Source organism: Haemaphysalis longicornis, unplaced genomic scaffold (genome assembly GCF_048455015.1).
Source record: "Haemaphysalis longicornis isolate Haplotype H1 unplaced genomic scaffold, Haemaphysalis longicornis Haplotype H1 scaffold_7, whole genome shotgun sequence".
Lineage (NCBI taxonomy): Eukaryota > Metazoa > Arthropoda > Arachnida > Ixodida > Ixodidae > Haemaphysalis > Haemaphysalis longicornis.
In genome coordinates this window covers 70,455,715-70,481,952 of record NW_027526422.1, presented here as the reverse complement: position 1 = coordinate 70,481,952, position 26,238 = coordinate 70,455,715, and the positions used below count along the sequence as shown (strand labels likewise).

Here is a 26,238-nt window from a genome sequence, read left to right as displayed (position 1 = left end):
GCACACTTAAGGACATCTCTCTAGAGCAAGGATTTTTTCAAGGCTGGGTGCCAATTCAGTTGTCTGGCAGATTAAGCTCGCTGAATCAAGCAAGAAGCTAAAATAGATCACACCATTTGGAAGGTTTCACTTCAGTTGTCTCCCATTTGGCATTGCCTCAGCCCCTGAAATATTTCAGACAGATGAACACCATCTTGGAATATTGTGGGTCTTTTGTCACATGGATGACATTTCACGTTTGGGGAGCTGCCACAGAGGAGCACAACGAGACTGTTTGTACCGTTCTACGACGCCTCGCCCAAGTGGGAGTCGCGCTCAACGAGGCCAACTGCGGGTTCAACGTCCGAGAGCTTATCTACTCTGGGGGAAAATCGGCCAGTAAGACGTCCGACCGGATGAAGCCAAAATCAAGGTGATCACAAAGATGAAAGCCCCAACAAACAGGACAGAGTTGCAAAGAGTACTAGGTATGGCAACATACCTAGCTCGCTTTGTTCCCAACCTTGCGGAGGTGTTACAGCCTCTCACTGTGCTCCTGACCAAGAAACAAGAGTTTGTCTGGGATTGATATGAACCGCTTTTGACAGGTGGAAGCAGCTTCTCCCAACAAGCCCAGTCCTTGCTGTCTATGACCCTGCCAAGGAAACAGTCGTAACAGCCGATGCTTCTTTATTTGGACTTGGAGCCGCTCTCCGTCAACGACAGGCTAAATGGAACTATGCAGTCATTGCCTACGTTTCTCGCCGGTTGACAGACACAGAAAGATGCTATGCACAGATCAAGGAAGAAGCTTTAGCACTCGTCTGGGCTTGCGTGAAGTTCTCAGATTACCTCGCCGGGAAGCGGTTTCATTTGGAAAGCGATCGCAAGCCAATATTCCAATATTCACCTTCAAAGCATTGAATGGTCTCACACCAAGGCTGCAGCGTCTGCAGATGTGCTACTCCTACGACATAACCTACGTGCCAGGGAAAGAATTTCTGGCTGCAGATGCACTGTCACGTGCACCGCTCACGGGTACAGATCCCTGGGATCTCTCGAAGAAGTTTAGACCTTCGTACGTTTCGTGACATCAAGCGTGCCCTTAAAAGTGCCATGCCTGCAATGGCTGAAGGACAGTCAACAGGAAGACAGTTTGTGCGTACAACTAAGGAGGTTTTGCAGCAAACAGTGGCCACCTAGAAGAGACCTGTATCTGGATGCCAAACAGTTTTTCAAGTTCTGTCGCGAGCTGTTTCATGAATATGATATTCGTTGGTATGGGATCAGAGTAGTAGTTCACTGAGGCCGACCAGCTATCCTGCAGCTACTGCATGAGGGACATTTCGGAATCATGGAGACGCTGGCAAAAGCAAAAGAGACAGCCTGGTGGCCCGGAATTTCACAGGAAAGGTGAAGACGTGGTCAAGCATTGTCATAAATGCACCGAAACCACCTTCAACAGGAAAATGCCGCTCAAACCAACACCATTTCCAGAAAGCCCTAGCAGCGGATAGCAATGGACCTTTACTTCCAACATAGCAAGTGGTGGCTGATCATCACGGATTATTACTCCAGATATTTGGAGATTGCACGTTTTGATCAGCTATCGGCAACGACAGTGATAAACCAGTGCAAGTCAATCTTCGCTCGCCACGGGATACTCGAATTTGTCACAGACAATGGACCTCAGTTCTCCGGGGTTTCTACGTCAGAATTCACCACCCTTACTTGTGAATACGGGTTTGAGCACGCCACTTCAAGGCCTCGCTACCCTCAGACTAATGGAATGGCGTAACCAGCTGTGAAGATCATAAAGGCATCAACTTCGAAGACAAGAGACATCTACGCCACACTTTGGCTTACAGGACGACACCGCTTAGAAATGGCTACAGCCCGGCCCAGCTACTGATGGGACGTCGCTTGCGTACTAAGCTGCCCATGGCATCCAAGCTGCTGGTTCCCGAGCTGCTTGACGTCCAATTTGTCCAAAGGTTTGAACAAAAGGACAAGGATTGCCAGCGTAAAGCGTAGACTCGACGCCATGGCATATGACACCTGCCCAACCTTTTCGACGGAGATGTCTGGATCGCAGACCTTAAAAAAAAGGGGAAGCGGTACAGACTGCAACCACCGAGTCCCGATCGTTCATCGTCGACACGAAAGATGGCACTGTGCGTAGGAATCAAACACCTTGTTTCTCTCCCTCAAGATGGCCATGGGTCTGCTCATGAAGCACACGGAGCTTCACTGCAAGATGGAACCGTTAGGGAGGAAGGTGTAACTAGATGCCAGGATACATCACATAGCCATAGCCGCTGTGCACGACAGGTAGAGGCCACCTTCTTTACGGCTGCCAGGTTGGGCTGAAGCTCTGCCTGATTGCCTGACTGTATCGAGCTGGCTTGCTGATTCCAGTACTTTCTTGAAGCGTAGTCTGGCAGGCTACTACTTGTCACGAATGCTCACGACTGATCGGTCACAAACCAGTTGCTCCTGAAGGCTGCCGTACTCGCAATGCTGGGGCAGTGCGTGAAACGCCGTCGCAAAGTATTCAGCAGACTACCTTTGTTCTCGCACTGCATGTTAAAGCGTGCTCGCACGTAGATCACATTGTGGCGATGGACGAAATATTTTTTGAAGCAGTCCATCACGACGCTAAATTTATTTGCTTCGTCAGGGGCGAGCTCAAATGTGCTGAAGATGTCCTCAGCCTTGTCCCTTATGATGTAGAGCAAGGCATCCACTTGCTTGATGTTCTTCCAGCTTCGCGCTTAGGCCCGACGTCGTGTAGAAGCATTCAAACCGCCTTCACCATTTGGGCCACTCGGGTGAAGAAAAGGAAATGGGATCGGGGGGCTGAATAATGGACGCAAGTGAAGGTGTTTCAGTTGGTCGGTGTGGCCTTGGTTCTGAAGTTTCTCCCTTTGATGAAGGTGAAATCCAGCAAGGCCTAACTCAGTGCGGTGCTGCAGCGGTCCGTCGTGGCTTGCTGGGCGTTGTCCAGGTTACCATTGTCCTTGCAGGCTGGGTTTATTGCAATGCTCTCACTCAGCTTCTGATGCCATGTTTTATTAAGGACGATCGCAGGTGTACGCGATAAGCAACAGGCAGACCCGGGAACTCCGCGTCACCAGTTTATTCCAAGAGTGACCTGTTCTATAAATCTCTCACGCTGCCAGATCAGGCGCATTGCCCGCGATGTCTTATGCCTTATGACCTTGCCTTATGACCTTGGAGGGTGACCATGCAACTGCTGTGCTAGATTTGGGCTCTGCGAAAATACGACGGGATGGGCATTATTTATGTACGTAGATAGAAGCCAGCAATACGTGGTAAATAGAGCGGGTATTGCTTTATACTTTTTTCCCTGCGTTTTGTTGGTGTCAACATGTCATTTCTTGGAAGTGTAAGGAGGGTAATGGTTGACTCCAAGGCTTTCTTACAGTTTCCATGAACTGGCCCAAAGGCACTTTTGCATACCTTTGCATGCTTTGTTTAAAATTTTACATTATAAGGAGGCTTCCTCTCACGCACAAGACTTCAATGGCAAAGCTGGTTGTAGGTGATCATTGACAGACACAAAGTTGAGTTTTAGTGTTGTTGTGGTTGACACTGGCGGCACATTGTTTCAATAACCATATGTTGAGCAAGGCAAGTGTGAGCTCGTCGTTTTAGTCGACTTTTTGGTAGACCGCTCTGAAAAAGGGGACATGCTCCTGGAAACATTTTTTTTATTAATGAAGTTAGGAGGCTGAAATTTTTGCAGCTTGTAACAATTGAGCTCCTCTTGTCATATATGCAATCAGATTTCAAATATCTGCTCCAGTTGAAATTTTGGCGGCATGACGTGCAGAAAAATGGCTTTTTTGTGCACACTATTGTCTATAGTAAAAATTTTTACTGGAAGTTTTAAAATAGCCTAGGTGGTTCCTTATGAACTGTAGAGTGCCTAAATCTACCTGAAAAAGCCGTACATTCATTTTCCTCACCACGTAAAAAAGATGACTGGTAGTGTGCCTTTTCTTGTTCTGCATATTTTTGTTTTATGACTGTCAGAAATATCAAAGGAGACAAATGGCATAATTAACAAGATTTCGGCACTCTATGTGTTATAATGAACATGTGTGCACAATTTCATCATGATTCGACAACTTTAAGTGGGAAAATAAGTGTGCACAAACTCAGAAAACGAGCAAAAACAACAAACTGAAAAAAATGCAATTGAAAGTTTATTTCTTTGGCAGATTCAGAAATTCTTGCTCAAACAACATGAAACTTGGTGGGGATATAGTCTGAAATGCCCACATTGAGGTACTAAAACTAGAACGCTCCTGCTGCATAAGTTGCACCCTCACGGTTCTTGCGGCTGTAGTCCTCGGTACGGGACCGTTTCATCAGGCTGCAGCGATGGGACCTAGACTCAGCAGTCAGCTTGGCAGACATCTGCCTGATCCTCCGCTGGTCACTTGCACTGCTTAGTCTGACCAGTTCTTCTGAAGGAAAGATTCCCAGTTCTTTGTGAACTTGCTCAAAGCTAGTGTGGCCCTTGTTGAACCACAACACTACGAGAGAAGTGGCCGTTCCACTACAGTGAACTGCAGGTTGTACGGTACCGTCCTGTGCGAAATGCGCAGTGCTGCTTCTGTTTCCATGGCATGGGATGAGCAGTCGACATTTTTTTTCACACACAGGGGCATGAAAGGCTTGCCACACTTCTTCCTCTTGCTCATCAAGCTTTTGGTGGCGGCTGCAACCTCCTTGACAGTAGTTAGACAGCACCTCAAAATCTAGGTAAAGACCAGTGTCTAGAGAAATGGCAGTACCAACACTGTTGTGGCCCTTGTGTCTTTGCTTCTGCCACGTATCGTCAAAAATCACACTGACCAGTCTGGCCAGTTTGCAACGCAGTTATTTGCCTTGTTTCAGCAAGGTTGTCAGAGATGACCTTGTGGCCGCAACATGAACTTTCTTGGCAGTGTTGTGGAATGTCTTTTGGTGCAGTGGTTTCGGTAGACCAAGAATGGCACAAAACCTGGACAGACGATCGTGTCCGATGCCAACCGCACATGCAGCTAGCACCGCTTTCACAATGAAGGCGAAACTATCACGGGGACTTCTAGTGCAGAGTTGAAGGTTGTGGCCTCCACGGCCGATGGCGGCAGCGCGATGCGACGAGTTGACAGAATAAATCAGTGGCCACTCCTGCAGGGCACTCCATGTTTTTGCAATTGAGTTCCAGTACCGATGCGAGGCCCTTCCGCTTGTTCGCGACCTCAACTACGTTGAGCTCGCACTTCCCGCACACGGTTCTGCTCACAAGGTCACTCAGACCGTCGACTTCGCAGATAACTGCGCTTGAACCGCTCCCGTTGCCGGCTGTCTCCCTGCCTTGGAAGGCTGCAACTTCTTCGATGCGCGTACAGAGCTGATAGCGTCGCTGATAAAGCCAGCCTTGCCTGGTTGAGCTGCGCTCGCAACGCATGAAGGTGCGTCGCCGTTAGACCTCGCTGTGCCGGCGTTGGCTGTAATCGTCGCAATGCTGCGCCGCTTGCACTTTCCCTTGTACGGGCGTGAAGTCCGGGACTTGCGGCGATTAAAGTCATGCTTCTCCTCACCGTTCATGATTAACAACACACGATAACGAAATAGAAAAGATAGCGCGAAGTAGTGAACGGAACGACGGAGGCGATGGCGGCTGACAAGTGGCGAGAGCCAATGGCGGTCCTGATTTCGCGTCACGTGATTTAAATGCCCAGTTGGAGCTCTCAAAACAAGCGGGAAGAAATATTTTTTTTTAATTTTTTACGCCGAGATACGAAGCTGGCGAGCGGTCTGTTTGAGAGAAAAAGGCTTTGACTACCTTTCTCAAGTGACTGAAAAGGCCGCCAGCCACGCTTCCGTGCAGCAAAAACTCTGAAAGATGGCCGAAATTCAGCTTGATTACGTGATTTCTAGGCTCACCGCGAGTCATTCAGATGCGATTTTCACCAAGTTGTCATTCGTATTTCACTTTCATATTTTTTTTCATGAAAGAAGGATAGTCAAAGATGATAATGCAAGTGAAAACAAAAAAAAACAACATATGTCGAAAAAATGGCAATTTTTCGACCTGCGTGTCCTCTTATGGTCTCTTGTGGATGCTTTGCACGCCGAGCCTCTGGAAGCAAAGCGTCCTCTTCCTTTCGGCCGTGCGAACTATCCGTGGCCGGGCCATGTGGAGTCAGAGATCACCTACAGCAGCTTCGACATTCAAGTCGCGGCTCTTCTACGGTACAGAGCGCATGCGCATGACGACACGAGGACAAACTAACGAGAGGCATACGCTATGATGTGTCTTTCACGTTCCAATTAAGTGTTGCCACCATACGGCGAACGGTGGAGTTTTTTTGTGAGCCATGTTGGCTCGTCTGCCTAAGTGGGTATGCTTGGCTTGATGAACGTGCACTCTTCCTTTTCTTTGTTTTTTCTCTCTCTCAACAACTTCAAAACGAAAAAAAAGGGCGCAGAGTGGTGGCAACTGGAGCCGGGTCTTTTATGCGCAAACACGTCTCGTACACTTGGCTGGCGCACTGCATCTGGGAGAAGAATCATGAAGTGATGAGGCAAACTTGATGCAGAGGGAAGCCATTCGCAGTGTGCTCTACCGCTTAAGTTTGATGAACAGGTGACTGTGCTGTGTAGTCGGCGGATGGGCAGTCTGAAGATGACCGCACAAAAGCATGTCCGCACAGCTCGGTGGCGACAACTAAACTCAGAATAGTGGCTTCCCTGCTGTCGCGCATAACTACGTGGCTACTGCTGCATAGTCTATAACTGTGCGAATTCTCCCTAATCAGGGACAATGAATCGTTAAGAGTTTGTCATTTCGGAGGTTGAGGAGGCTATGGATTGTGGGACTGCGAAACACTCGCTCAGTGCTTGTGCTCACTTGAAGGTGTTCACTTGTCAAACACACCTCACATTGTTGTTTAAGAAGTGCTTGAGAAGACGAAGATAAGGCTCACTGTAGTGCTAAAGCAGGAGCCAGGAGGGACCGGCCTTAATGTTGAGAGTCTAGAACAGTGCGAAATGTGCCTGGAAGCTGTGTCATGGGCTTAAGCGGACACACCAGAACAGGGAGCAGCAGTGAGCCTCAGCGATATCTCGGAGTAGCTAAGGAGACTTGAAGAAAAGCAAGACGCTGGAACAGCATGAGGCTAGACTTGAGCAATAGCAGGTTTCAAGGAATAGGTTCTGCATTGGAACTGCACTCAGAGAGCTTTACTCGTAATGGTTGGTTACTTGGCCAAATATTACCAAAGAATAACTCTAAAAATGAGGATATCCGAGATTAGTATAATAGAGGGCCCCGTCGGTCGTAGCCATAACATCTCGCTCTAGCAGTCAAGCGAGGAGCTGGAATTTTTTTTTTTTTTTGACTTGTGGTGTGAGTGGGTGTTCTTGCATTTCGCCTCAATTGGCCACTTAGATTGGCAATCAAGCCCTGCTATTGCATGGTAGCTGACACACTTTCAGCTGTTGCATGGCTCAGCATCAAAGCTGATGCGAGACTTTTACGGCTGTTGCTCCCCCCTCCTGTGCCTGGCAGCAAGCAAATTGTGGTAGGATTTTCTTTAGTCTAGTGTTTCTAACACGCCACATGACAAGGTTCATTCTGTCAAGGAAAAAGTATTACTATCTCAAGCATTCTTTTTCTTGGCAAAAGCTGATGAAGCTACGAAATGTCTTAGAGATCCCCGGGTTTGTCAGTTAAAACAAAAATGTATCTAGCCTTTCACAAGGTTCATGCGGGTCCTTGAAAACCCATGAATTTGGAAGGCTTGTATTCAAGGCCACTGAAAGTCCTAGACTTTTTATGGACCCTTAGAAATCCTTGAGTTTATGAATTCTTTTCTATTAGTGGTAAGCATGAAATCAATATGGAGCCTTAAATTTGTAAGGACTGAATGAGTGTTAGTTGGTGGGTCGATATGTTTCAGCAAAAAAAGATTGCATTTTGTCACACGTGAAAGTGCTGATTCATGTAACTACAACAAACAATTATGGGAAACTGTTAAAGGAAGAAATGTCACTGGAGGTATTATTTCGACAAAGTGACTTATCTGAAGACCAGTCCTGTTGCTGAATGGTTGGGTCCTGCAACTCTCCCAGTTTTACTGATTTTTCATAATTTCAAGCGTCCATCTAACCTTTTGAGCATTTGTCTTATTTACATTTCTAGCCAACAATGTGGTCCTTGATAATCCCCCCCACAGAGCCTTGAAAGTCCTCGAGAACCCTGTAATTGTTGCTGTACAAGCCACGCAAGTCATGCTTGGTGTCTCTTTACTGGGCTGAACCTTAAATAATCTGCTGAAGTTCTCACGGTCCCTCTGAGTTTGGACTTGACGACATATTGTTGCATTTCTTGTCCCAGGCTCTCGGGCGTGTGCAACCAGTGTAACTTGGCCATCACTGTCGCCTGGGAAGAGCAATGCGCTGACACAGTCCGTCGTGCCAATGAGGTTCCAGGCTTCACAGGCAAACATAAAAGTCAAATCAAAGAACATCGGTGTGCAGACGCGGCGTAGTACGAGAAGAAAACATACAGGTACTTTGGGCTGAACCTTTTGGTCATCAGAACGAGGGATATTTCCTCCCACCCTGCTTTTGTTATCTCAGCAATGTGTTGGAAACATGGCTGTGTCTTAGGTGGAAATTTTGTTATATTTGAGCTGTTGAGGTGAAAACTTGGTGTGACATACATGCATGTCTGAAAATACTAACTTTAAGTGTCTAACTTCTTTTAAAGACGATAGTCTTTCTTGGGCTACTTAAACCCAGAAATTTTGGTCTGTGTGTATGTATGTCTGTCTGTATGTCTGTCCGTCTGTCTGTGACTCGATTCAGCCACTCGGCCAAAGTAAAATTGATATAGCGCAATAGTCTTATATACTCACAGCCAGATGTGAACGTCTAAGCCCGGTTTGTATGTTCATACTTGTCAACTTTGTTGAACAAGAACAAGAAATTACGCCAATATGGGACAGGAAATTAGTACACAAGGGATATTACAGTGGTCCTTTATTAAAAAATTCATGGATGCTTGGTTTTTCGATAGCAAATGATATTCTACATCTACTGCAGAAAACTGCCGCCTCCTGGCGGCATATGAAAAATCACGCGGCAACAGCAACAAAAGATTCCACTAGCTAGGTTCCACGTTCTGCTTGGAATGCACGTGGAGCACGGGTACATGGCTCCATAAACATTCTAGTCGGCCGCCTCCATTCACGCGCGTCTCTGCCGTACTGCAGTGCTGGCATCGAGGAACCCGGCCTGTAGCAGTGGAACGTGGTAAATTCAAATCGCCTTGCGCAAACGTTTCTGTGTTTACCTTGGAATGAACGCGACGGTACAGGAATAGCATGAGCGGCGAGCGGGAAAGCAAAGGGGGGAATTTCCTTGGCAAATGTCTACAAAGACTGTCGTCTTTTGATGACATTTGCAACGAAAGGAGCAGATACGCGGCCATTTTTTTCTATGTGAAAAAGTTGTGAACTTGTTCCCTTTAAAAAAGAAATCTGTTCTTCGGATGCTTGTCACTGTTACATTTCATGTCATTCTAGAGCTAGATTGCAATTGTAAATAAACAAAATCCCCTTTTGAAAGGTGCTGCTTGTATTTTTTACCTTATTTTGATTGAGCTTCTCAATTTTTATGCTTCCCACACAATGTCAATAAGGGCTTATGTAAGGGGTGTAAATGGAGACAACCTTCCTGCGTGATTCTCACTAGTAAAAGAAATTATTTTCTTTAGGAAGATTTTTTAAACCTTATGCTGTTTCATTGCTAATGGCAGAGGTATTTTTGATGACCTCCAGTTATATTTTTAGGTAATTTTATTAGGGGAACCATTCCATATGCTACATGTTTGTGTTATCTAGGTGTTGATTGGAGGATTTTTTTTTGATTATTTTTAGATTCGGAGGGTTGCTTTCAGTTTTACAGTAAATGGCTAGCTGTGTGCATGCAACTCTGTTGGGTCCATCTTCTTGTTCTCGATATTAAACGTAGCATATTAAACGTAGAATTAACTCTTTCGTTACCATGCCTATTCAAATCGATCACCGGTGATCGATGATTTATATTGCCTATTTCGACATGTTGTAGTCGTTTCTTGTACACCTAATGCGGCCAGTGGTTAGTCTAGGCACTGCCCTTTTAGAATCAGTTGAAATTTTTCCGCTCCGGCAACATTGAGATTTTTGGCGGCGTTTTTTGCGAGCTGAGGTGCGTGTGTTTTCGAGGAAAAGGGCGTGGCTGCTGCACTTGAGAAAAAAGGATGCAGGTGGTGGTTAGGCTGCACTACCATATTTTTTTCAAAAGGCTCCTGGCAAGTCAAATACCAATTAATGGGGTCAGCCTTGTAATCCGACAGCGTTGAGAGGTGATAATTACTTGAAAATGGCCCCAGCTATTCACTAATGATCTTTGGTTCGGACAAAGGGCAGCTTTATTCTCCCAAAGCTTATTTCTGATGGTCCCCCGCATGTCTAGCAAGTGTGCCTAACATTTTCAACCAGTTTGCAGCAGTTTCGTTTTCGTTTTCGCATTGTGAAATTCATATTTGGCGCTACTACGCTGTTACCCAACTTCAAGCTCATTTGCCATGGCACCTCCGTTGCCCGCTACTGCTCCTCAAAACAAGCATGCCGCTCGCGCTTCCACTTTCTACGCCTTGCTTCTGCGATAAGAGCTTCCGCTGAAAGTCAAACGATAGCACCAAGTCGTCGGGTATCAGTTCAGACGAGGAAAACGCTTCCAATTGGCCTTGAACACCGCCAGCTGTTCACCAGCCAGTTTCGGTTTCATACGAGGGTATTTCCGGAGGTATAGTGTCGCTTCTTAGTAGTACTGTTTATTCTGACAAAGTCTCCAACAGCCTTATATTTGTTTCTTTTCGAAATTGTTAGGTGGCGCTGCGATGTAGTAGGCTCGTAGTGCTGAACTCGCTTCACAGCCCGACGGCGGCTTGGTGTAAGCTTGCTGGGCATGATTCTAGCGCATCGTACCTTATTCCTGCAAGCAGGGCTACCATAGTGAGTCGGAACAAGATAATAAACCGCAAATGAAAGTTCTGACTGATATGTGATCATCAGAACATCAACAAGCTAGCATACACCAAAGAGTTTGGTTCTCGACTCCAAACGGATTTTTTCACATCGCTTGCTTGCCTTCAATATTGTGCCGGTCATAATCATTGACAAGGTGTTTTAGCATCACGTGGAGGCTAATTTGGGCATTTAATAATGTCAAACCACCAGATTTCTTCTAGAGAACTATCCAAAATACCAAAACCTAAAATAGAGGTTGGGCTTCACCAAATGGCACGGGCACTACGTGGGCTAACATTTTCTTTTATATCTGACAAATTGTACCGCGCAACTCAATTTCTTTTTCTAGGATGGGTTTTTGAAATGTCTACCTACAAAATGTATATTCTAATTTTTTTCTACTCTGGGTGGTTTATAATACACAACTTACTTTTTTCTTATTTTCTTCGACTCGTGGACAAAACTTTCGAATTCGATAATTTTTTTCGGAATCATTATTTAGGAAAACATTATTAAAACTGGTGTCGTTGGAAAGCGCGTGGAATAATCTGCATTTTATGCCACTGCAATGTGTGCCTAACCAATATGTATAGCACAAAAAAATGTTTTGTTAGACCCTTCAAAATTGGTCAATTTCCCGCGGTAACGAAAGAGTTAAAGAGGCCATGCAGACAAAATCGAAGTTTGTCTTATTCGAAAGATTTTGTGTTTTTCAGTACACCCTGTGCTCGTCTGGAAGCAAACACTTTATTTACTGAGAAATAGTCAAGTAATAACTTCTATTCTTCCGCCAAATCGCGTGTTTTCGAGACGTAATTTTTCCTTGACGTCTGCAATGACGTCACAAGATCAGGTCTTCAAGTGAGACCTAGCGTACCGTTAGGCTCGGCAGCCGTCTGCGGAGCTGGTTTACCGTCAGCCCTCCCTGATGCTACCATACTGTGCCGGGCCATTTTCTACCTTTGCTTTGTTTCTGACTGCACCTGTACCTGGCTTGTTTTTGTTAACGTAGAAAATAATCGTTTCCTGAAACGTGGTGTTTGCTCGGCAAATATGGTCACGTTAGACACCATCGCTTACACCTCAGCCAGGGTTGTCTGAGACAACCCGAAGCCACTGCACTGCTGTGTAGGTAAAACAAGCACAGTGTGTGCAGTGGTAGTAGCAATACACATCGGTATTTTCTATTTTTACGTGTACTTTCGCAACTTCCACTGTTTACACCACCATTCTTACTGCTATAAAAAAAATGCGCCCTAAATGCAGGCGCAAATAGCTCATTCGGCAAGCTTATAACCCTTGCCTATTTTGCTTTCACGTTTGCCAGCCTCAACCAATCGCAGAGCTGGGCTAATGACATCATAGGTTTTGTTACGGGAAATGAGCTAGTGGGTCGCATGGCCATCACCTTTTTTCCTAATTATGTAGCTTATTTGAGTGAAGTTTACCTAACAAGTGCTGCCAGTGTGATTCTAATGAGGCAGTATTTTGAATGAACCAAACTTGTGTTTTGTCTGAATGGCCCCTTTAAGCGTAGAAATGTAGAAACAATGTAGAAGATGTAAAAACTTGGTTGAACAAACTTCTTGCCCTTCCTTTTTCCTAAATGGGCACAATCTGGCCGGGTTGCAGGGAGCTGACGCGTTGATGCTTGCAATATGCCTCACTGTGCAGTGGGAGATTTTGTGGAAATAGAGCAAGACGTGCATTCCCTGACATCCCCCTTGAGTTTTGAGCTTTTGATGTTTTTCAAAATGGCTTCAGATACATTCGTAATTACGTTCATGCAGCATATGGGTGTGTGACTTGATGGTCGCGAAATTCAACTAGGGAAGTTTTCGAGTGTGTCGTGGCTATTCTCCTTTGTGTTAGTTTGGAATGAGCAGCGGCAAGTGGAAGGAGGGGGATTTTTTTAGCTTTGGGGTGATACATTTAGCGCACACAATTATTTGAAAATTAAGTCGCTGGTGTAGCCATTGCATGCGCAGGACAGCTTGGAAAGAAGACCTAATGTGGACCACGATCCGGCCTCCAGTTACCCACAGCTGCTTGCCATTGTTCGGGAAGTCGGCAGCTATGTTGTGGAGCAAGGCTTGGGAGAGGGTGTCAGCAGCACCGTGGACCACCCGCTACAAACTGTGAGTGTTTTAATAAGTCGTCTTTGAAAAATGTTCTGGCATTATCACAAGACCTCTTTCACACGAACGTTGCCTCTCTGCAAAGGACCATTCGGGTAGACACCACATGGCTGACTACGGCAAGAGTTGTGGGTGGACACGGGATGTAGGTAAAGCAGCTTCCCTGGACAAGCAAAAGCTGAAATGGAGAAGGAGGGGTCATAGAGGCTTACTACATCACAAAAGCCAGAAAAAAAGGTGACATCAGTGTCCCCTTTTTTTTAGTCTTTTACAACAAGGCATGGTCACCTGTAACCACCCCTGCAGCATGCTCATGTACTAATAGGTCCCTTTACTGTGCTGCTTTAGCTGTATTTCAAACAATTTGTGATCTCGTTTGCATGTTACATTGATGCCTGTCACCTATTGAAGTCTGTGGTTTTGTGCTTGAAAAGAGTTAGAGTCAGTAGTCCTAGCCTGTGTGTGTTTGTACGTATTCATGTCTCCTCTTGGTCCCATCTTGTTTGTGCTGCAATTTTCAGTACGAACTGACTGTCTTGGGGCAAAGTAATATTGCAGTGTGGGATTCGTACCTGATATTAGTTTCTCAGGCTATGATGCTTTTGCAGTTAAAGTGCTCCGGTGTCATATGGAACTGGGTTCCTCTATGTCTGCCGCTGCTGTTGGACGTGCACCAGTGGAATAAAACGCCACTGGAATCTTTACTCCTCTTTTCACCCTGGTCCTCACCAGTGGAATGTAATCAGGGCAACGTCGTGTGCATTGTACCCGTTACACTGAGGGGGCATTCAGTGCAGATAAAAAAAATGGTCCCAGTGTTTTCAGATTCTCTCTCTCAACAAGCGGTGTTATCCTCCCATTTCTGAAAGCCTCTGTGATGCTTCCAGCATTGCGTAGCCACCTTTTCTCCGGCAAATGAAATGACTTGCCAACTTTTTGCTTCGGCAAGTTATGGAACTGTTGCAGGGCTATCTTTTTTCTTTGTGACCCTGCGAAAAAAAGAGTGACATAAGGGAAGCATGTACTGCAGTCAGATGTGAGAATTGTTACAGGCAGAATTCAATCTTGGAAGTGGTGTGGCATTGTGTCGTTGCAAGGTGAGATCAGTGCATTAGTTTTTCAGCCATGGAGGAAGCGGAGCACCATTCCTGTGTTGCGAGTTCTGGTACATTTTTTCTTTTCCCAACTTTACAACAAAAGCTTAAATGGAGGTTTGTGTAGTGTTATGTTGAGCAGCGAAGAATAAGCAAAAAAGCTAGAGAGCCCACCTGATAGGTCACCCGGCGACCCCAAATGCCAGCAAGTTCGTTTCGGGTTTGATGCAATACCTGGTGCAATACTCAGCTGGAAAATTGTGGGACCTCTGTACAGTACCGTGGTCTTAGCCACTTTTATTTTCACCCTGTGCGTGCTTTTTGCTGTTCTTAAAAAAAATAAACGTTTATTCTGGCTAAATTCAGTATTTTCAAGTGTACGCGACGTCTGGCGTGCACAATGCCTTCCCTGGCTGCCACTGGGTGGCACTACTCGTCCACACTTGTGGCCGTATCTGTATGCAAGAAGGCCTGCAGGGGCTGTGCACGAGCGTTTGGTTTGATAGAAACATTCACGTGACCTTGAAAGAGCAATTTGCTCTTCTCCAACAAAGCGTCGATACTGATGGCGGGTATTGTGAAGAACCACCTGGCATCTGGTATTCTAGTCTTGCATAAGTGTTGTTTCCACAGTGTGCAGTTGGGTCAGATTTAATAAGGCCTGCATGCATGCATCTCTGTGTGCTCTCACGCAGGCTCTGCAATGTTCCTGATGCAAGCATTCAGCGCTACTCCTCGAGTTAAGTGACCAAGAGCGCACCAGCCAGCTGCCAACTTTCCAAGCACCTATGAGGCTACTGTTCTAGAGAATTGCCCAGTGATCCATCCATGCTGGGCCTACAACAGCTCCTCCAGTAGAACCTGTGATCCCCACTGCAGGGGCACCTTGTGTAATCAAGCTGACAGTAGTGGCGACACCGCAGACCCTGAGCCCATGTGGGTCGGACCCACCCATGCCCTGGCTGTGTGTGGCTGAGCTGTTCCTAGGGAAAGGGGAATCCGTCTGGCTGAGCCAAAGCCGGAATTGTTTTGGACCTTCAGGCCCCCCGGTAGCGGCAACACGCCACTTCAGCCCCTGCTTCTCGCAGACGGTGCCACTGGTCTGGCCCGCCAGTGGGGAATTAACCAGTTGCCTTTTCCTGCCTCTCTCTCAGCTCTTTCACCTTCCTATCTTCTTTGATATGCCTGTCCTGTCATCTCTTCTTTTAAATGCAGAGCATTTCAGTAACTCATGATGTCACCCGCGTTGTCCTGTCGTAGTCCGCACCGTCGTTGTCCGCACCCCTCCCCCTACACTATATAAAAGAAAATACTGTCCGGCGGCAGGTTTCGATCCCTCGACCCTGCGGGCGGAACGCAATGTACATGGTGCTCTACCCACTGCGCCACAAGCCGACACAGAATGGGACGCTACGAAGGCGCCTTATATCGTTGACTCATTCAAATTACTGCTGACGAGCGCTCTCTCGTCAGCAGTTGCCAGAAGTGCAACAACATTAACGTAACGCAAACTACTTAACGTCGTGCGCCCCCGGAAATACTCTGCATTTGATCGTGCCCCTCGCGAGGTTGATGTTTCACTGCGTCTTCTCTCGGTCGCGGGACCCGTGGCGCCATCTGGCGGAGGCGCGGCACAACTCATAGCACTTTCTTTGAAAAAGCGCCTCGAAAGCGCGGCAAATATGAAATAGGGATGACGCGCTTTCGGCTCGTGCCCAAGCCCGCCCTTGTCCCCTTGGTTTTTCCTCATTTCCACTGATTTCTAGGCTTTGAGGGTTAACGCTTGGTAAAGAATCAACCTTGAGTACATAAGGGGGCACACGGGTCTTTGGGGCCGAAAAATTGCCCAAAGCATTTTTTAGATATCATTTTTGAAATCTACAGGTATTTTTCTATTAGTTTGCTCAGTTTTTCCTCCGAAAAGTTGGTATTTGAACAGTAACAGCTACTTATAAAAGCCGTACGGGCCCGATTTGACGAGATTCTGACGCCAAAATAACAATTTTCAATATTTCCTTGCAGCTGCGCCACGGGCAGTATCGCAGTGATCTCGGTCTCATTTGAAAGCGCGGGCTTCGGTCTTCAATTTCCCGCCACTGCGGTTCCTGTCCGCTCATTGGTAGAGTAGAAAACGCGCCAAAAAAAGCAAAAATATGCGTTCCTATTCGCCGGCAAGCGCACGTGACTAAACAGCGTGATGCGATTGGCCGCAAGCGGCGTGTGTCGTCTGCTTCGCGCCGTCGGCGGCGCAGTCAGGCGCCATATTGCTCGGACTGAGAACGACAGATTAGCCAAGGATTAGCGTGCGCGATGTGGAAAGCTGGAAGGAAATTCCACACAAGGAGTCAGTACGGCAAAAAAAGAAAGAAGTCGCTCCTCGAGAGCTTCAAAGGCCGTTCCGCGTCAGCGAGGAGCGCCGAACGAGCGAGCGATCCACCTTCCGTGGCCAGCGGCGAGGCCCCTGATAACGTAGGCCTAGCACCTCCGCCGCCGCCTGCTCAAGATAACGCATCCGGCAGCGGCCGCGTTCGTCTTGACACAGCAATGCTGCCCACGTTAGAAGTGGCAGAGGTGCGTCGCAATGCTGAAAACAAGCTGCATGAGCTGGCTTCAACTGGAGCAACACAATGCAAGTGCGGCCTGTTAGCCAATATCGACAATGCCGCAGCCACGCTGCTGGATGAAACACGGTTTTTGGTCGTGAGTTTGGACCAGGTGAACGAACTGATGCGTGCGGTGAAATGCAAATTGTGCTCCGGTGATATAAACATCGGCAAAGAGGACAGGGAGTACGGCCTTGCTGTAAAGCTAGTGCTCACGTGCGCGACCTGCGGCGATGTGTCGGTGGCATGGAGCTCACCGCGCGTTGACGGCGAGAGCAAGGCAAAGCCATTTGCCATCAATGTTTTGGGCGCGCACGCTATGCAGTCTACTGGCAATCAGCAAACGGCATTCAACAATGTTTTTTCATCGATGAACATTTCTTCGCGCGGCCTGCACACCAAAACGTGGCAGAGCTACGTGAAGACAAAACTGACGCCCGCAGCTGTTCGTGCATCGCAAAAGCTGACTGCGGAGTGCGCGCGATCGGTTCGGCAACCGTACGCGGAACTGGACTTCGGCAACCCGGGCAACATCGCTGTGTCGTACGACGGTTCCTGGATGACGAGGGGACACTCGTCGCACATCGGAGTCTGCAGAGTGATCGAGTTGTTTACGGGGCTTGTGCTCGATTATGTCGTGCTCTGCAATTTTTGTGCCGGCTGCGAGCGGGCGCTTGAAAAGAGTGACCCGTCCTACGAAGAGTGGAAAGCGAACCACCTCTGCCAGAAAAACAGCACCAAAAAGCTGGAGAGATGGAAGTGGAAGCTGCCCTCATTCTGTTTCAGAGGTCGTGGGGGCGTCATAAGCTGAGATACACCACAGTTCTTTCTGATGGCGACTGCCGCACCTACCCTGCTTTGAAGGAAGCAGATGTGTATGGTTTTATAAAGGCAACCAAAGAGGAATGTGTGAACCACGTCCAGAAGAGAATGGGCACGCAACTGCGCAATCTCCCAAAGCAGAGGCCAGCTTGCTTTGAGATCCTCAGTGGTAGGGGGCGGCTGACCGGTGACCTGGTCAACAAATTGACCTCCTACTATAGCTGGGCCACCAAATCTCACAAAGGGGACGTGCCAGCCATGCACAATGCTGTGATGGCCACATACCACCACGTGACGTCCAACGATGCCGTGTCCAACCATAGCCTGTGCCCTACAGGTCCTGACTCGGGGTGCCGCCAGAACGCTGCCAAGGCCAGGGGTGAGCCGGCCCCCAAACACCGCTACAACCTGCCGCCGCATGTCTGTGAGGCCTTGCTTCCAGTGTACGAACGCTTGGCGGACAAGAAGCTGCTGGAGCGGTGCCAGCGAGGCAAGACTCAGAACAGTAATGAAAGTCTCCACTCTGTGATTTGGTCGCTGGCCACGAAGGAGCGCCATGCAATACTGCGCAGTGTAGAAGCTGCGGTCGCCGAGGCAGTGATGAGGTTTAATGCCGGAAGCCAAGTAACATCATCCAAGATCCTCCAGGAGCTGCGCTTGAACCCCGGCCTACTTGGTAGCAAACGCATGGCTGAAAAGGACTGCCGCCGAACCAGGGACTCTATCCTGAGGCGTGCGTCTGCAGAAAATGTGCAGCAGACCCTCAAGAAGCGGCACCTGGGTGCCAGCAGTCAAGAGAACTATGCTGCTGGAGCCTACTAGTCATTTCGCTCCAAAAATGTAAAGAATTTTTTACCGTTTACATTAAACATGGCACCGTTGTGTTTTTTACCATTTTCTCAAAATGCATATTTTTGACGTTTAGGAAATTCTTGAGAGGTACATCTCAGCATGCGGTGCAGCCAGAAAGATAATTTCTTTTGCATCGTCAAGCTGAATTTTTAAACCTTGAAGTAAGGGAAACAGATTTTGCATTTCACGTTTGAATAATTGTTTAATTAGCATTGTTTATAATTGGTTAACAGGCATACTTTAAACCGAGAAGTTAGAATTGATGTGAACTTGCATGTGATTGCCAGACAAAAAAACTGTTTCTGTCATTTCATTCTCCACAACTACTAGTATGTATTCATGCCATGCTGGTAATTTTTTGTTGACTAGTTTTTTTTCTATTCTCAAGAACAATCAAGAAAGATGTTTAATTATCTCGGGAACTAATTAGCTTACATCAAAACTAATTGGATATTTGAAATCGGCTAAAAAAAACTGAACAAGCACCAAAAAGTTTCTAAGACCAGTGTGCCCTCTTAAACAGGGTTATAGCAGCTGTGTATGGCTAACGTACATTTATTGCGTGCCCGGGTTGGTTCGTTGGTGGGCGGCCAGCACAGCTGCTGGACTGATTTCACTTGTTACGGCAACAAGATTTTCTACATCCCATGACCGTCCTCCAAAGCGGGGCACAACGAAGCAGTGCAGCAGTTTTTCTCTCCAAAATAGCCAAATTTTTCTCAAGTTCCACATCATGCACTGTGAAAAAGAAGGCATGTCAATGAGGCGTCTGTCACCACTTTTGGTAGCCAAAGTTCTGACGAATGATCTGGAAAGTTGCTATAAAGTAAGCAAGTTACGAAGTGGTTACCTGCTTTTAGAAGTCAAAGGCCCAGATCACTGTGCCAAGTTGACGAAACTAACCACTGTTGGTGACAACCCTGCGAGCATCACTCCCCACTGATCTATGAACACTACCAGAGGTGTTATCTCTGATGAAGACTTTGTGAACTTGTCTGAACAGGAACTCCTGGAAGGGTTCGAGGGCCAGAATGTTGTGAATGTTCAACAAATCAAAATATGTAGAGATGGGAAGGAAATTTCGACCAAGCATGTAATCCTCACATTCTCGACCAGTGTACTGCCTGAGTCTGTCAAGGCAGGCTATGTTACTTGTGAAGCTCCACTTCACCGTGTAAACTGCAAGGGAGGGCACGCCACATACTCGCGATTGTGCCGTCAATGGAAGCAAGAAAAAAAATAATTGCTCTTTAGTATAAGGAAAACATTACTTTTAGGGATGCAGGACAGAGACTGTTCCTAATACACACTAGCTTTGCTGATGTAGTGCGACAGGGGGCCGTGCTACACTGGGTTAGAGTTCTAGGACCCCTCCCTGTGAGGCCCCAAGGGACACCCCAAGCCCCCTTAGTGCCGGTGGCTGAGGCAGGGGTGCTACAGCTGCGCCAATTACGCCATTTTGATACAATTTCATATTTTTGAGCCACGCTGTGCCAAAACCCAGACATTTGTCGAAATTGCGCCACGCTGTGCCAAAATGCCCTACTAGCCGCAAAATTTCTTCATTGCGCCAATTTTACTGGGAAATAAGTGCTGTTTTGGCAACCTGTGCAGTCGTCATCCAATCCAGTCGCGCAGACAATGTGCGGGCGGGTTTGGTGTTGGACGCCCGAGAGTTCCTTTTTGCTGCTTTTTCTCCCCTGGCTGCAACGCTACTTGCTGCACACCCGCCCAGTTTTTTACCACTATCACGGGAGCCTCGACCATTCGGTCGATTAGCGCCACGGGATGGAATGATATGGGAAACTCGGCGAGAGTAGCCCCTTGCGCACTAAGTGAAGGCCGCTGCTGCGGTCACGTGTTCCAAGAGCAGGGGGCTACTGGGGCTACTCCTAATTTTTGTTATTCGCTTATCACACTGCCTTCCATACTTGAAATTTTTCATCAAGACCAGGCACATTGTGCCAACTGAAAACAGTTATCTGCGTTGCCGAATGCAAGGTTCGTTCGGCAATGCTGATTACTGTTTTGTGTTGGTGCCAGGAAACTGGTCTTGAATAAAAGATTTCGAGTATGGCTAGGAAGTGTGATAAGCAAATTACTTATGCTATACAAGTAATTTTTTTTGTTAAGCTGCTCCAACTTAAAAATTTAGTGCTCCAAAATGAAGGTATTTTTTTTTGCATAACTTGCTCCAAATTTGTGTTTTTGTACTCCAAAAGCCAGATTTTCCTGCTCCAAAAATTGCGCCAATTTCTATTTTGGCTGTTGCACCCCTGCTAAGGCCACCGCACATGCCGCAAAAGAAGCGTCAAGGGCTACTCCAGCACCCCTTGATGCCATCGCTAGGCTCTTGCTGGCACCGCAGTGCCGGTCCCGGCTGAGAGGCAGGATTCCTCACTCAGCCAGCCTAGCTCTGCTGTCGAGGCTTCGCAAGAAGCCATGGACACAACTCCGAAGTTCTCCTGTGCGCCGTACGCCGAGAGGGCGCGGCACGTCTCGTGACTCACTAAGCAATAGCCACCTAGTGTCACAGCTTCTGGCAAGGTGTCTTGAGCCTGGGAGGGTGCCAGCATGGCACTTCCTTAATCTTTGTTCAGCATAAGGTGATGGTAGCTAACAATTAGTCCAATGGAACGGCAGAGGCCTCTTGAAAAACTTGGATGATATCTATGAATTGCTGTCACAACACCAAATAAGTATCGTGTCTCCAGGAAACACATGGGGGCAAACCAAACAAACCATTAAAAAAACTATTCTGTATTTAGTAAAGACAGGGATGGTTGCATGCACCCTTCCTGAGGAGCTGCGATTATCGTGCAAAAGACGGTGCCTTGCCAGTTCCTACTGCTACAGACCAGTTTAAAGGCTGTAGCCGTACGAACCATTACCTTTAATAAACTGGTTTATAAGAATGCTGGTTGTACATACCTCCAGACCAGTGTGGAGCTTGAAACAATAGTTGATCAGCTGCAACAGCAGTATCTACTAGTTTGGGGCTGTAATGCTCACCACCCACTGGGGGTCTGCATGCACTGGTGTTCGAGAACACCTCTTTGAAAAGTTTTTGCTGTCATCAGGGTCCTGCATTTTGAACAAGACCCAACATACTATAACACGACACATGCCATGTACTGCATAGATCTCGCCATATTTTCTCCGGTTCTGTCTCCAGCACTCCAGTGGAGGGTCATTAATAATGTGCACAGAAGTGATCACTTTCCAATAAGCCTCAAACTTTTGGACAATAATAAGGACAGCACTCCGCACCCACAAAAGTTCAAGGAGGAGGCCGCAGACTGGAAAAAATGCAGAGCTCTCTGAGCTTCACTATACACTTATAGACCACCTTGGTATTGGTGAAGCTGCAGACTGACCAACCACATAATCGAAGCAGCAGTTAACTCCATTCCACAGACTTCTAGTAGGGTGACTAAGCCAAAACCTTGGTGGAATGATGATTGCAGGAAGGCCCATAAGAAACAGAATAAGGCATGGGGTATATTGCGTAGGTGCTCGGCGACTGAAAACCTGTTGCTTTTCAAGCGGGCAAAGGCCAATGGTACATGGATTCGTCGTATTGCAAAAAGAGAAAGCTGGAATAAGTTTGTCATCAATCACATCATATACTTATATGCGGAAACTATGGAGAAAAATTAAACCGCTCAAAGGAAGCAACGCAGGTACGCGCCCCCTGGTCAGTACAGGTGGAGACACTTATAAGACCAAGCGAATGCTCTAGGCGAGCATTTTGAGTATGTATCGAGCTCAGCTCACTATTCAAGTAATTTCTTGAGACAAAAAGTCGGAAGAACAAATGATCGTACGTGACAAAAGGCAGTCTGATGCAAGGTATAATTGCCCCTTTACCATGCAGGAGCTGAAAGCTACCCTTGCAACTTACGGGAAATTAGCACCAGGTGCAGACTGAATAACATATACTATGATTAAGTATCTTCAAGATGCCACACTTGAAGCACTTTTGCTGTTTTACAAGATATGGCACGAAGGACAATTTCCAAAAGCGTGAAAAAAAGCTATTGTGGTGCCGATTCTAAAAGAGGGAAGAGACCCAACACTTGCAACAAGTTTTAGGCCAGTCGCTTTGGCCAGTTGCTGATGCAAAATCTTGGAAAAAATGATTAACTGCCGCCTCGTATTTTCTTCAGTACAATGGTATTATCGACCATCGCCAGGTGGGGTTTCGCTCTGGGATATCCACAACGCACCATCTGGTAATTCTTGAATCTTACATTAGAGATGCGTTTGTACACAAGCAGCATTGTTTATCCATTTTCTTTGACCTGCAGAAAGCTGTTGTGGCGTTATGGTATTCTTCGAGACCTGCAGCATATTGGTGTTTGCGGGAACGTGCTGACCTGCTTAAGAGACTACCTCTTAGAGCGCACCTTTCAGGTTAGAGTTGGAAATGTCCTATCCAAGAAGTTTATTCAAGGAAACGGAGTGCCACAGGGTGGGGTGCTGAGGTGCACTCTGTTGTGAAGATGAACTCTTTAGGCACTACACTTCTACTCTGTCTCAACTCTCTGTATTTTGATGATGTTCACGTCGCCTTTAAGTCATGCAATATGTCCATCTGTGAGAGGCAGATACAACTAGCTACAAACAAACTGATGAAATGGCCAGATGAAAATGGTTTCTGTTTCAATCTGGGCAAAAGCACGTGTGGTTTTCTCTAGACAGCATGGGATTTGCCCAGACCCTGTCATTACACTTAATGAGACACCCATAACTGCAAAAAAGAGCACAAGTTTCTAGGTGTTGCACTTGATGAGAAACTCGTTTCTCTGACTTCTCTAAAGCGACGCTTGTCGTTATGAAGCGACGGGGTGTTAACGTGCAAATGCTCGTATTCTTAGATTGGGGTGGCTCGCCGTGTTTCCCGCCGCTCCAAGCGATGCCCCAACCCAACACCGCGTCGATCTAAAACGGCGCACATCAGTTTGGAGAGGTGAGCCCCAAGTTCCTGTTTTTTTTTTTCGCACCCCAGTCTTCAGATTTATTCAATGACCCAGGTGTGACGTTCGCTGGCCGGACACCGATGGAATGAAGAGTCACAGGCTTGGGCAGCCTAGCACTGATGCGGCGTGCAGTTTAAAGGGATTGCGGCGTGTCAGTGCTGGCCGCCGCCGCAATGTTTGTTTCATTCCAGGTTTCACTGAATTACTGCGAATGAGAAGACAACAAACCTAGCGGAACGTGGCATAATCGAGTTTTTGACGCGTACCAGTTGATTCCGCTGCCGGCAGTGTGTGTACCGACAGTCCAAAGTGCAGCCATAACGCTCTCATGCGTGCAGTTTTTCCTGAAGGCGTCGGTAACCTCGCATGTTCCGTGTCTCTCATTCTGAGTGTTGGTGATTGCACTGGGAAAAAGGGGCCCTACAGGCACTCATAATTGTTCAAATCGCCGTGCCTCACTTGTGCCGTCTTCATTGCTGGCATTTTCCGCAAGGTAAGCTTCTACACGGTTTATTTGAATGCCTTGGTTTCGAAATACGCACTTCTCAACCCTTCAGGGCAAACGAAACTGCCATCAGTGAGGTGCTGGTAAGAGAGAAACAAATCTTGTGACCTGTCTGGCGCATCCTTTTACTGGCGATCTCTCCAGTGTCATATCTGAACGAGCAACAGGAAAAGGCTGTTGTGCTCTCTGGAACACTGCTCTCTCACCAGGCATCGCAATTCGTTTGGCATTCAGGCTCCAAGAGACTAAAGCACACAACGCAAATTTTGTATTGAGCTGCTTGCAGGAATTGTGAATTGTCGAGCCGTTGCTAAAGCACCCCTGGGCCGCACGGCGGCTTCTAGAATGAGCATTGCTTCGCAAAACTGAACAAACTTGGTGTGTCTGCTTCATATTTGCAGGCATCAGTCCCTCCAGCGAGCCAGCCCCAGGCTGCGGGGACAAAAATCATGCTGAAAAAGCCCACCGTCTGCATTCTGACATGGCTGTGATCTTCAAATTAATTATGCACAATCTTGCAGTCAAATCGTCCCCTACCTACTGTCTGCTCTAGCCCTACCATGTGCCTGAGCTTAGCTCTACCATCAGCTAAGCAGGAACGTGCAAGCTGTTCAACCCAAAAAGAGGGTCGTGCTTGGAACTTTGTCGTTGGATTATGAGTGACGGCCCTAGCAGCATTTTGTTTGCACCAATAAATGCTGCATATGTCATTGCTGCTACATTCCTCTGGGCTTGAGCTGGTTGGTTTTGTTAGGAACTGCTTTTTTGTTTCCTGTTGATGGTTATTATTGTTCAGTGTCCTCCGGTTGTCATCCACGGATGGTTGTTGTTTATGTGCTCAGCCGTTACTAAGCGGACATTTAAATGTAGCACTTAAGTGGTGTAGGAAGAAAAGAAAAATTTTTACTTGATCTGATAATTCACCGTCAAGAGTGCCAGCAACTGCACCCGTACCTGCCATTGCATAGCTACATACAATCCGCCTGCTTGTCTCTAATTTCTTAGACTAAAGGGACACTTACGTCAGTTGTTAACACTGTATAAGTTTTTAAGCTTTTGTAGGGGATTTACAAGCATTCCTAATGGGGAAAGTGTGGTCAAAAGTGCTGCTTCTTGCACCATCCTACGTGCTAAATTGCTGATGTCTGCTACGATGGCACACTGGCACGCCCTCAGGGGTAAATTTATTAAGATTGCTAGCGTGTTTAACATGCACTAAACAAACGCAAAATTACGAGTATGACTTATGATGCAGTGAATGCGAATGCATTAATGTGCCATGGCCGAACATGTCCGCTCATTATCATTTCCCCCTTGTGTCTCTCTTTTCCCATATATGCAGTGCTTGCCACCATCTCATGGGACAGTGCCATATAAATTCAGGATTCAGTAGATGCCACATAGTAGAACTGGTGTCGAACACCCAGTAATGAGGGCATTTTGCAGAAATGTGCATTGTTGCTTCATGGTTCCGCAATTAGCATTCCTGAGCTACAAATGTGGGCTTTGGTACATGTCTCTAATGTGTGTTCTCAAGTCAAAAGCCACAACACATTCAGTGGGTGCACCTTGAGTTAGCTGAAGCCATTGAGTCACTGTGGTGTTGGGGATGCCTACTTGTTTCACGTTTCAGAGGCTTAGGGGTTCATTCTCACCCACATCTATATTTAGTCGCGTTTCTTTTCAACTGAATTGCATTACTCTGTTTGCTGGAGCTTTACTGAGAACTATACCATCAATGTGAGCATTCATTCAACTTTTGGTATTCTCTGAGCTATCGGCTTTTCTTTTGTGTGCGTGTGAACCATCCATCAGCCAAGTTCTGTGCTTTGTCTTTTCCTTTCGGTATCACCTGGTATACTGAGCTGACTGATGCTTTCGTATTTAAACAATTCATTCTGACAAACCAGAAAAAGCGAAAGCTTTGAAGGCTGAAACAGCATGAAAACAGTCTGCAAACTAGTATAATATCATTTCGGTAGTTGATAGTGTCAACATATTTAATTTATGGGGTTTTCTGTGCCGCCACCTGCTGCAAATTAATCGAAACTGTAGATTTGTCTAAATCAAGAAGACATTTCATAATAGACTAATAGGGCGTGGACTAATTTGCTTTGCTGTCTCTAAGTTTATTTTCTGGACAAGAGCTTTGTTTTTGCAAATT

General features: G+C 46.8%; 1 protein-coding gene across 2 annotated transcripts in view; it reads left to right on the top strand.

Annotated features, from left to right (window-relative positions):
• LOC144145875 (uncharacterized) overlaps window positions 1-23,065 on the top strand; it is a 30,018-nt gene extending 6,953 nt beyond the window's left edge. For both annotated transcript variants that reach the window (XR_013317611.1, XM_077677695.1), the window contains exons 4-6: window positions 8,399-8,572; window positions 13,067-13,216; window positions 15,006-23,065. Coding sequence is in view for 1 of the 2 variants with exons in the window: in XM_077677695.1 (XP_077533821.1) it covers window positions 17,667-18,557 (891 nt within the window). In the remaining variant the exon portion in view is untranslated. The remainder of the gene's footprint in view (window positions 1-8,398; window positions 8,573-13,066; window positions 13,217-15,005) is intronic.
• The last annotated feature ends 3,173 nt before the right edge of the window (window positions 23,066-26,238 follow it).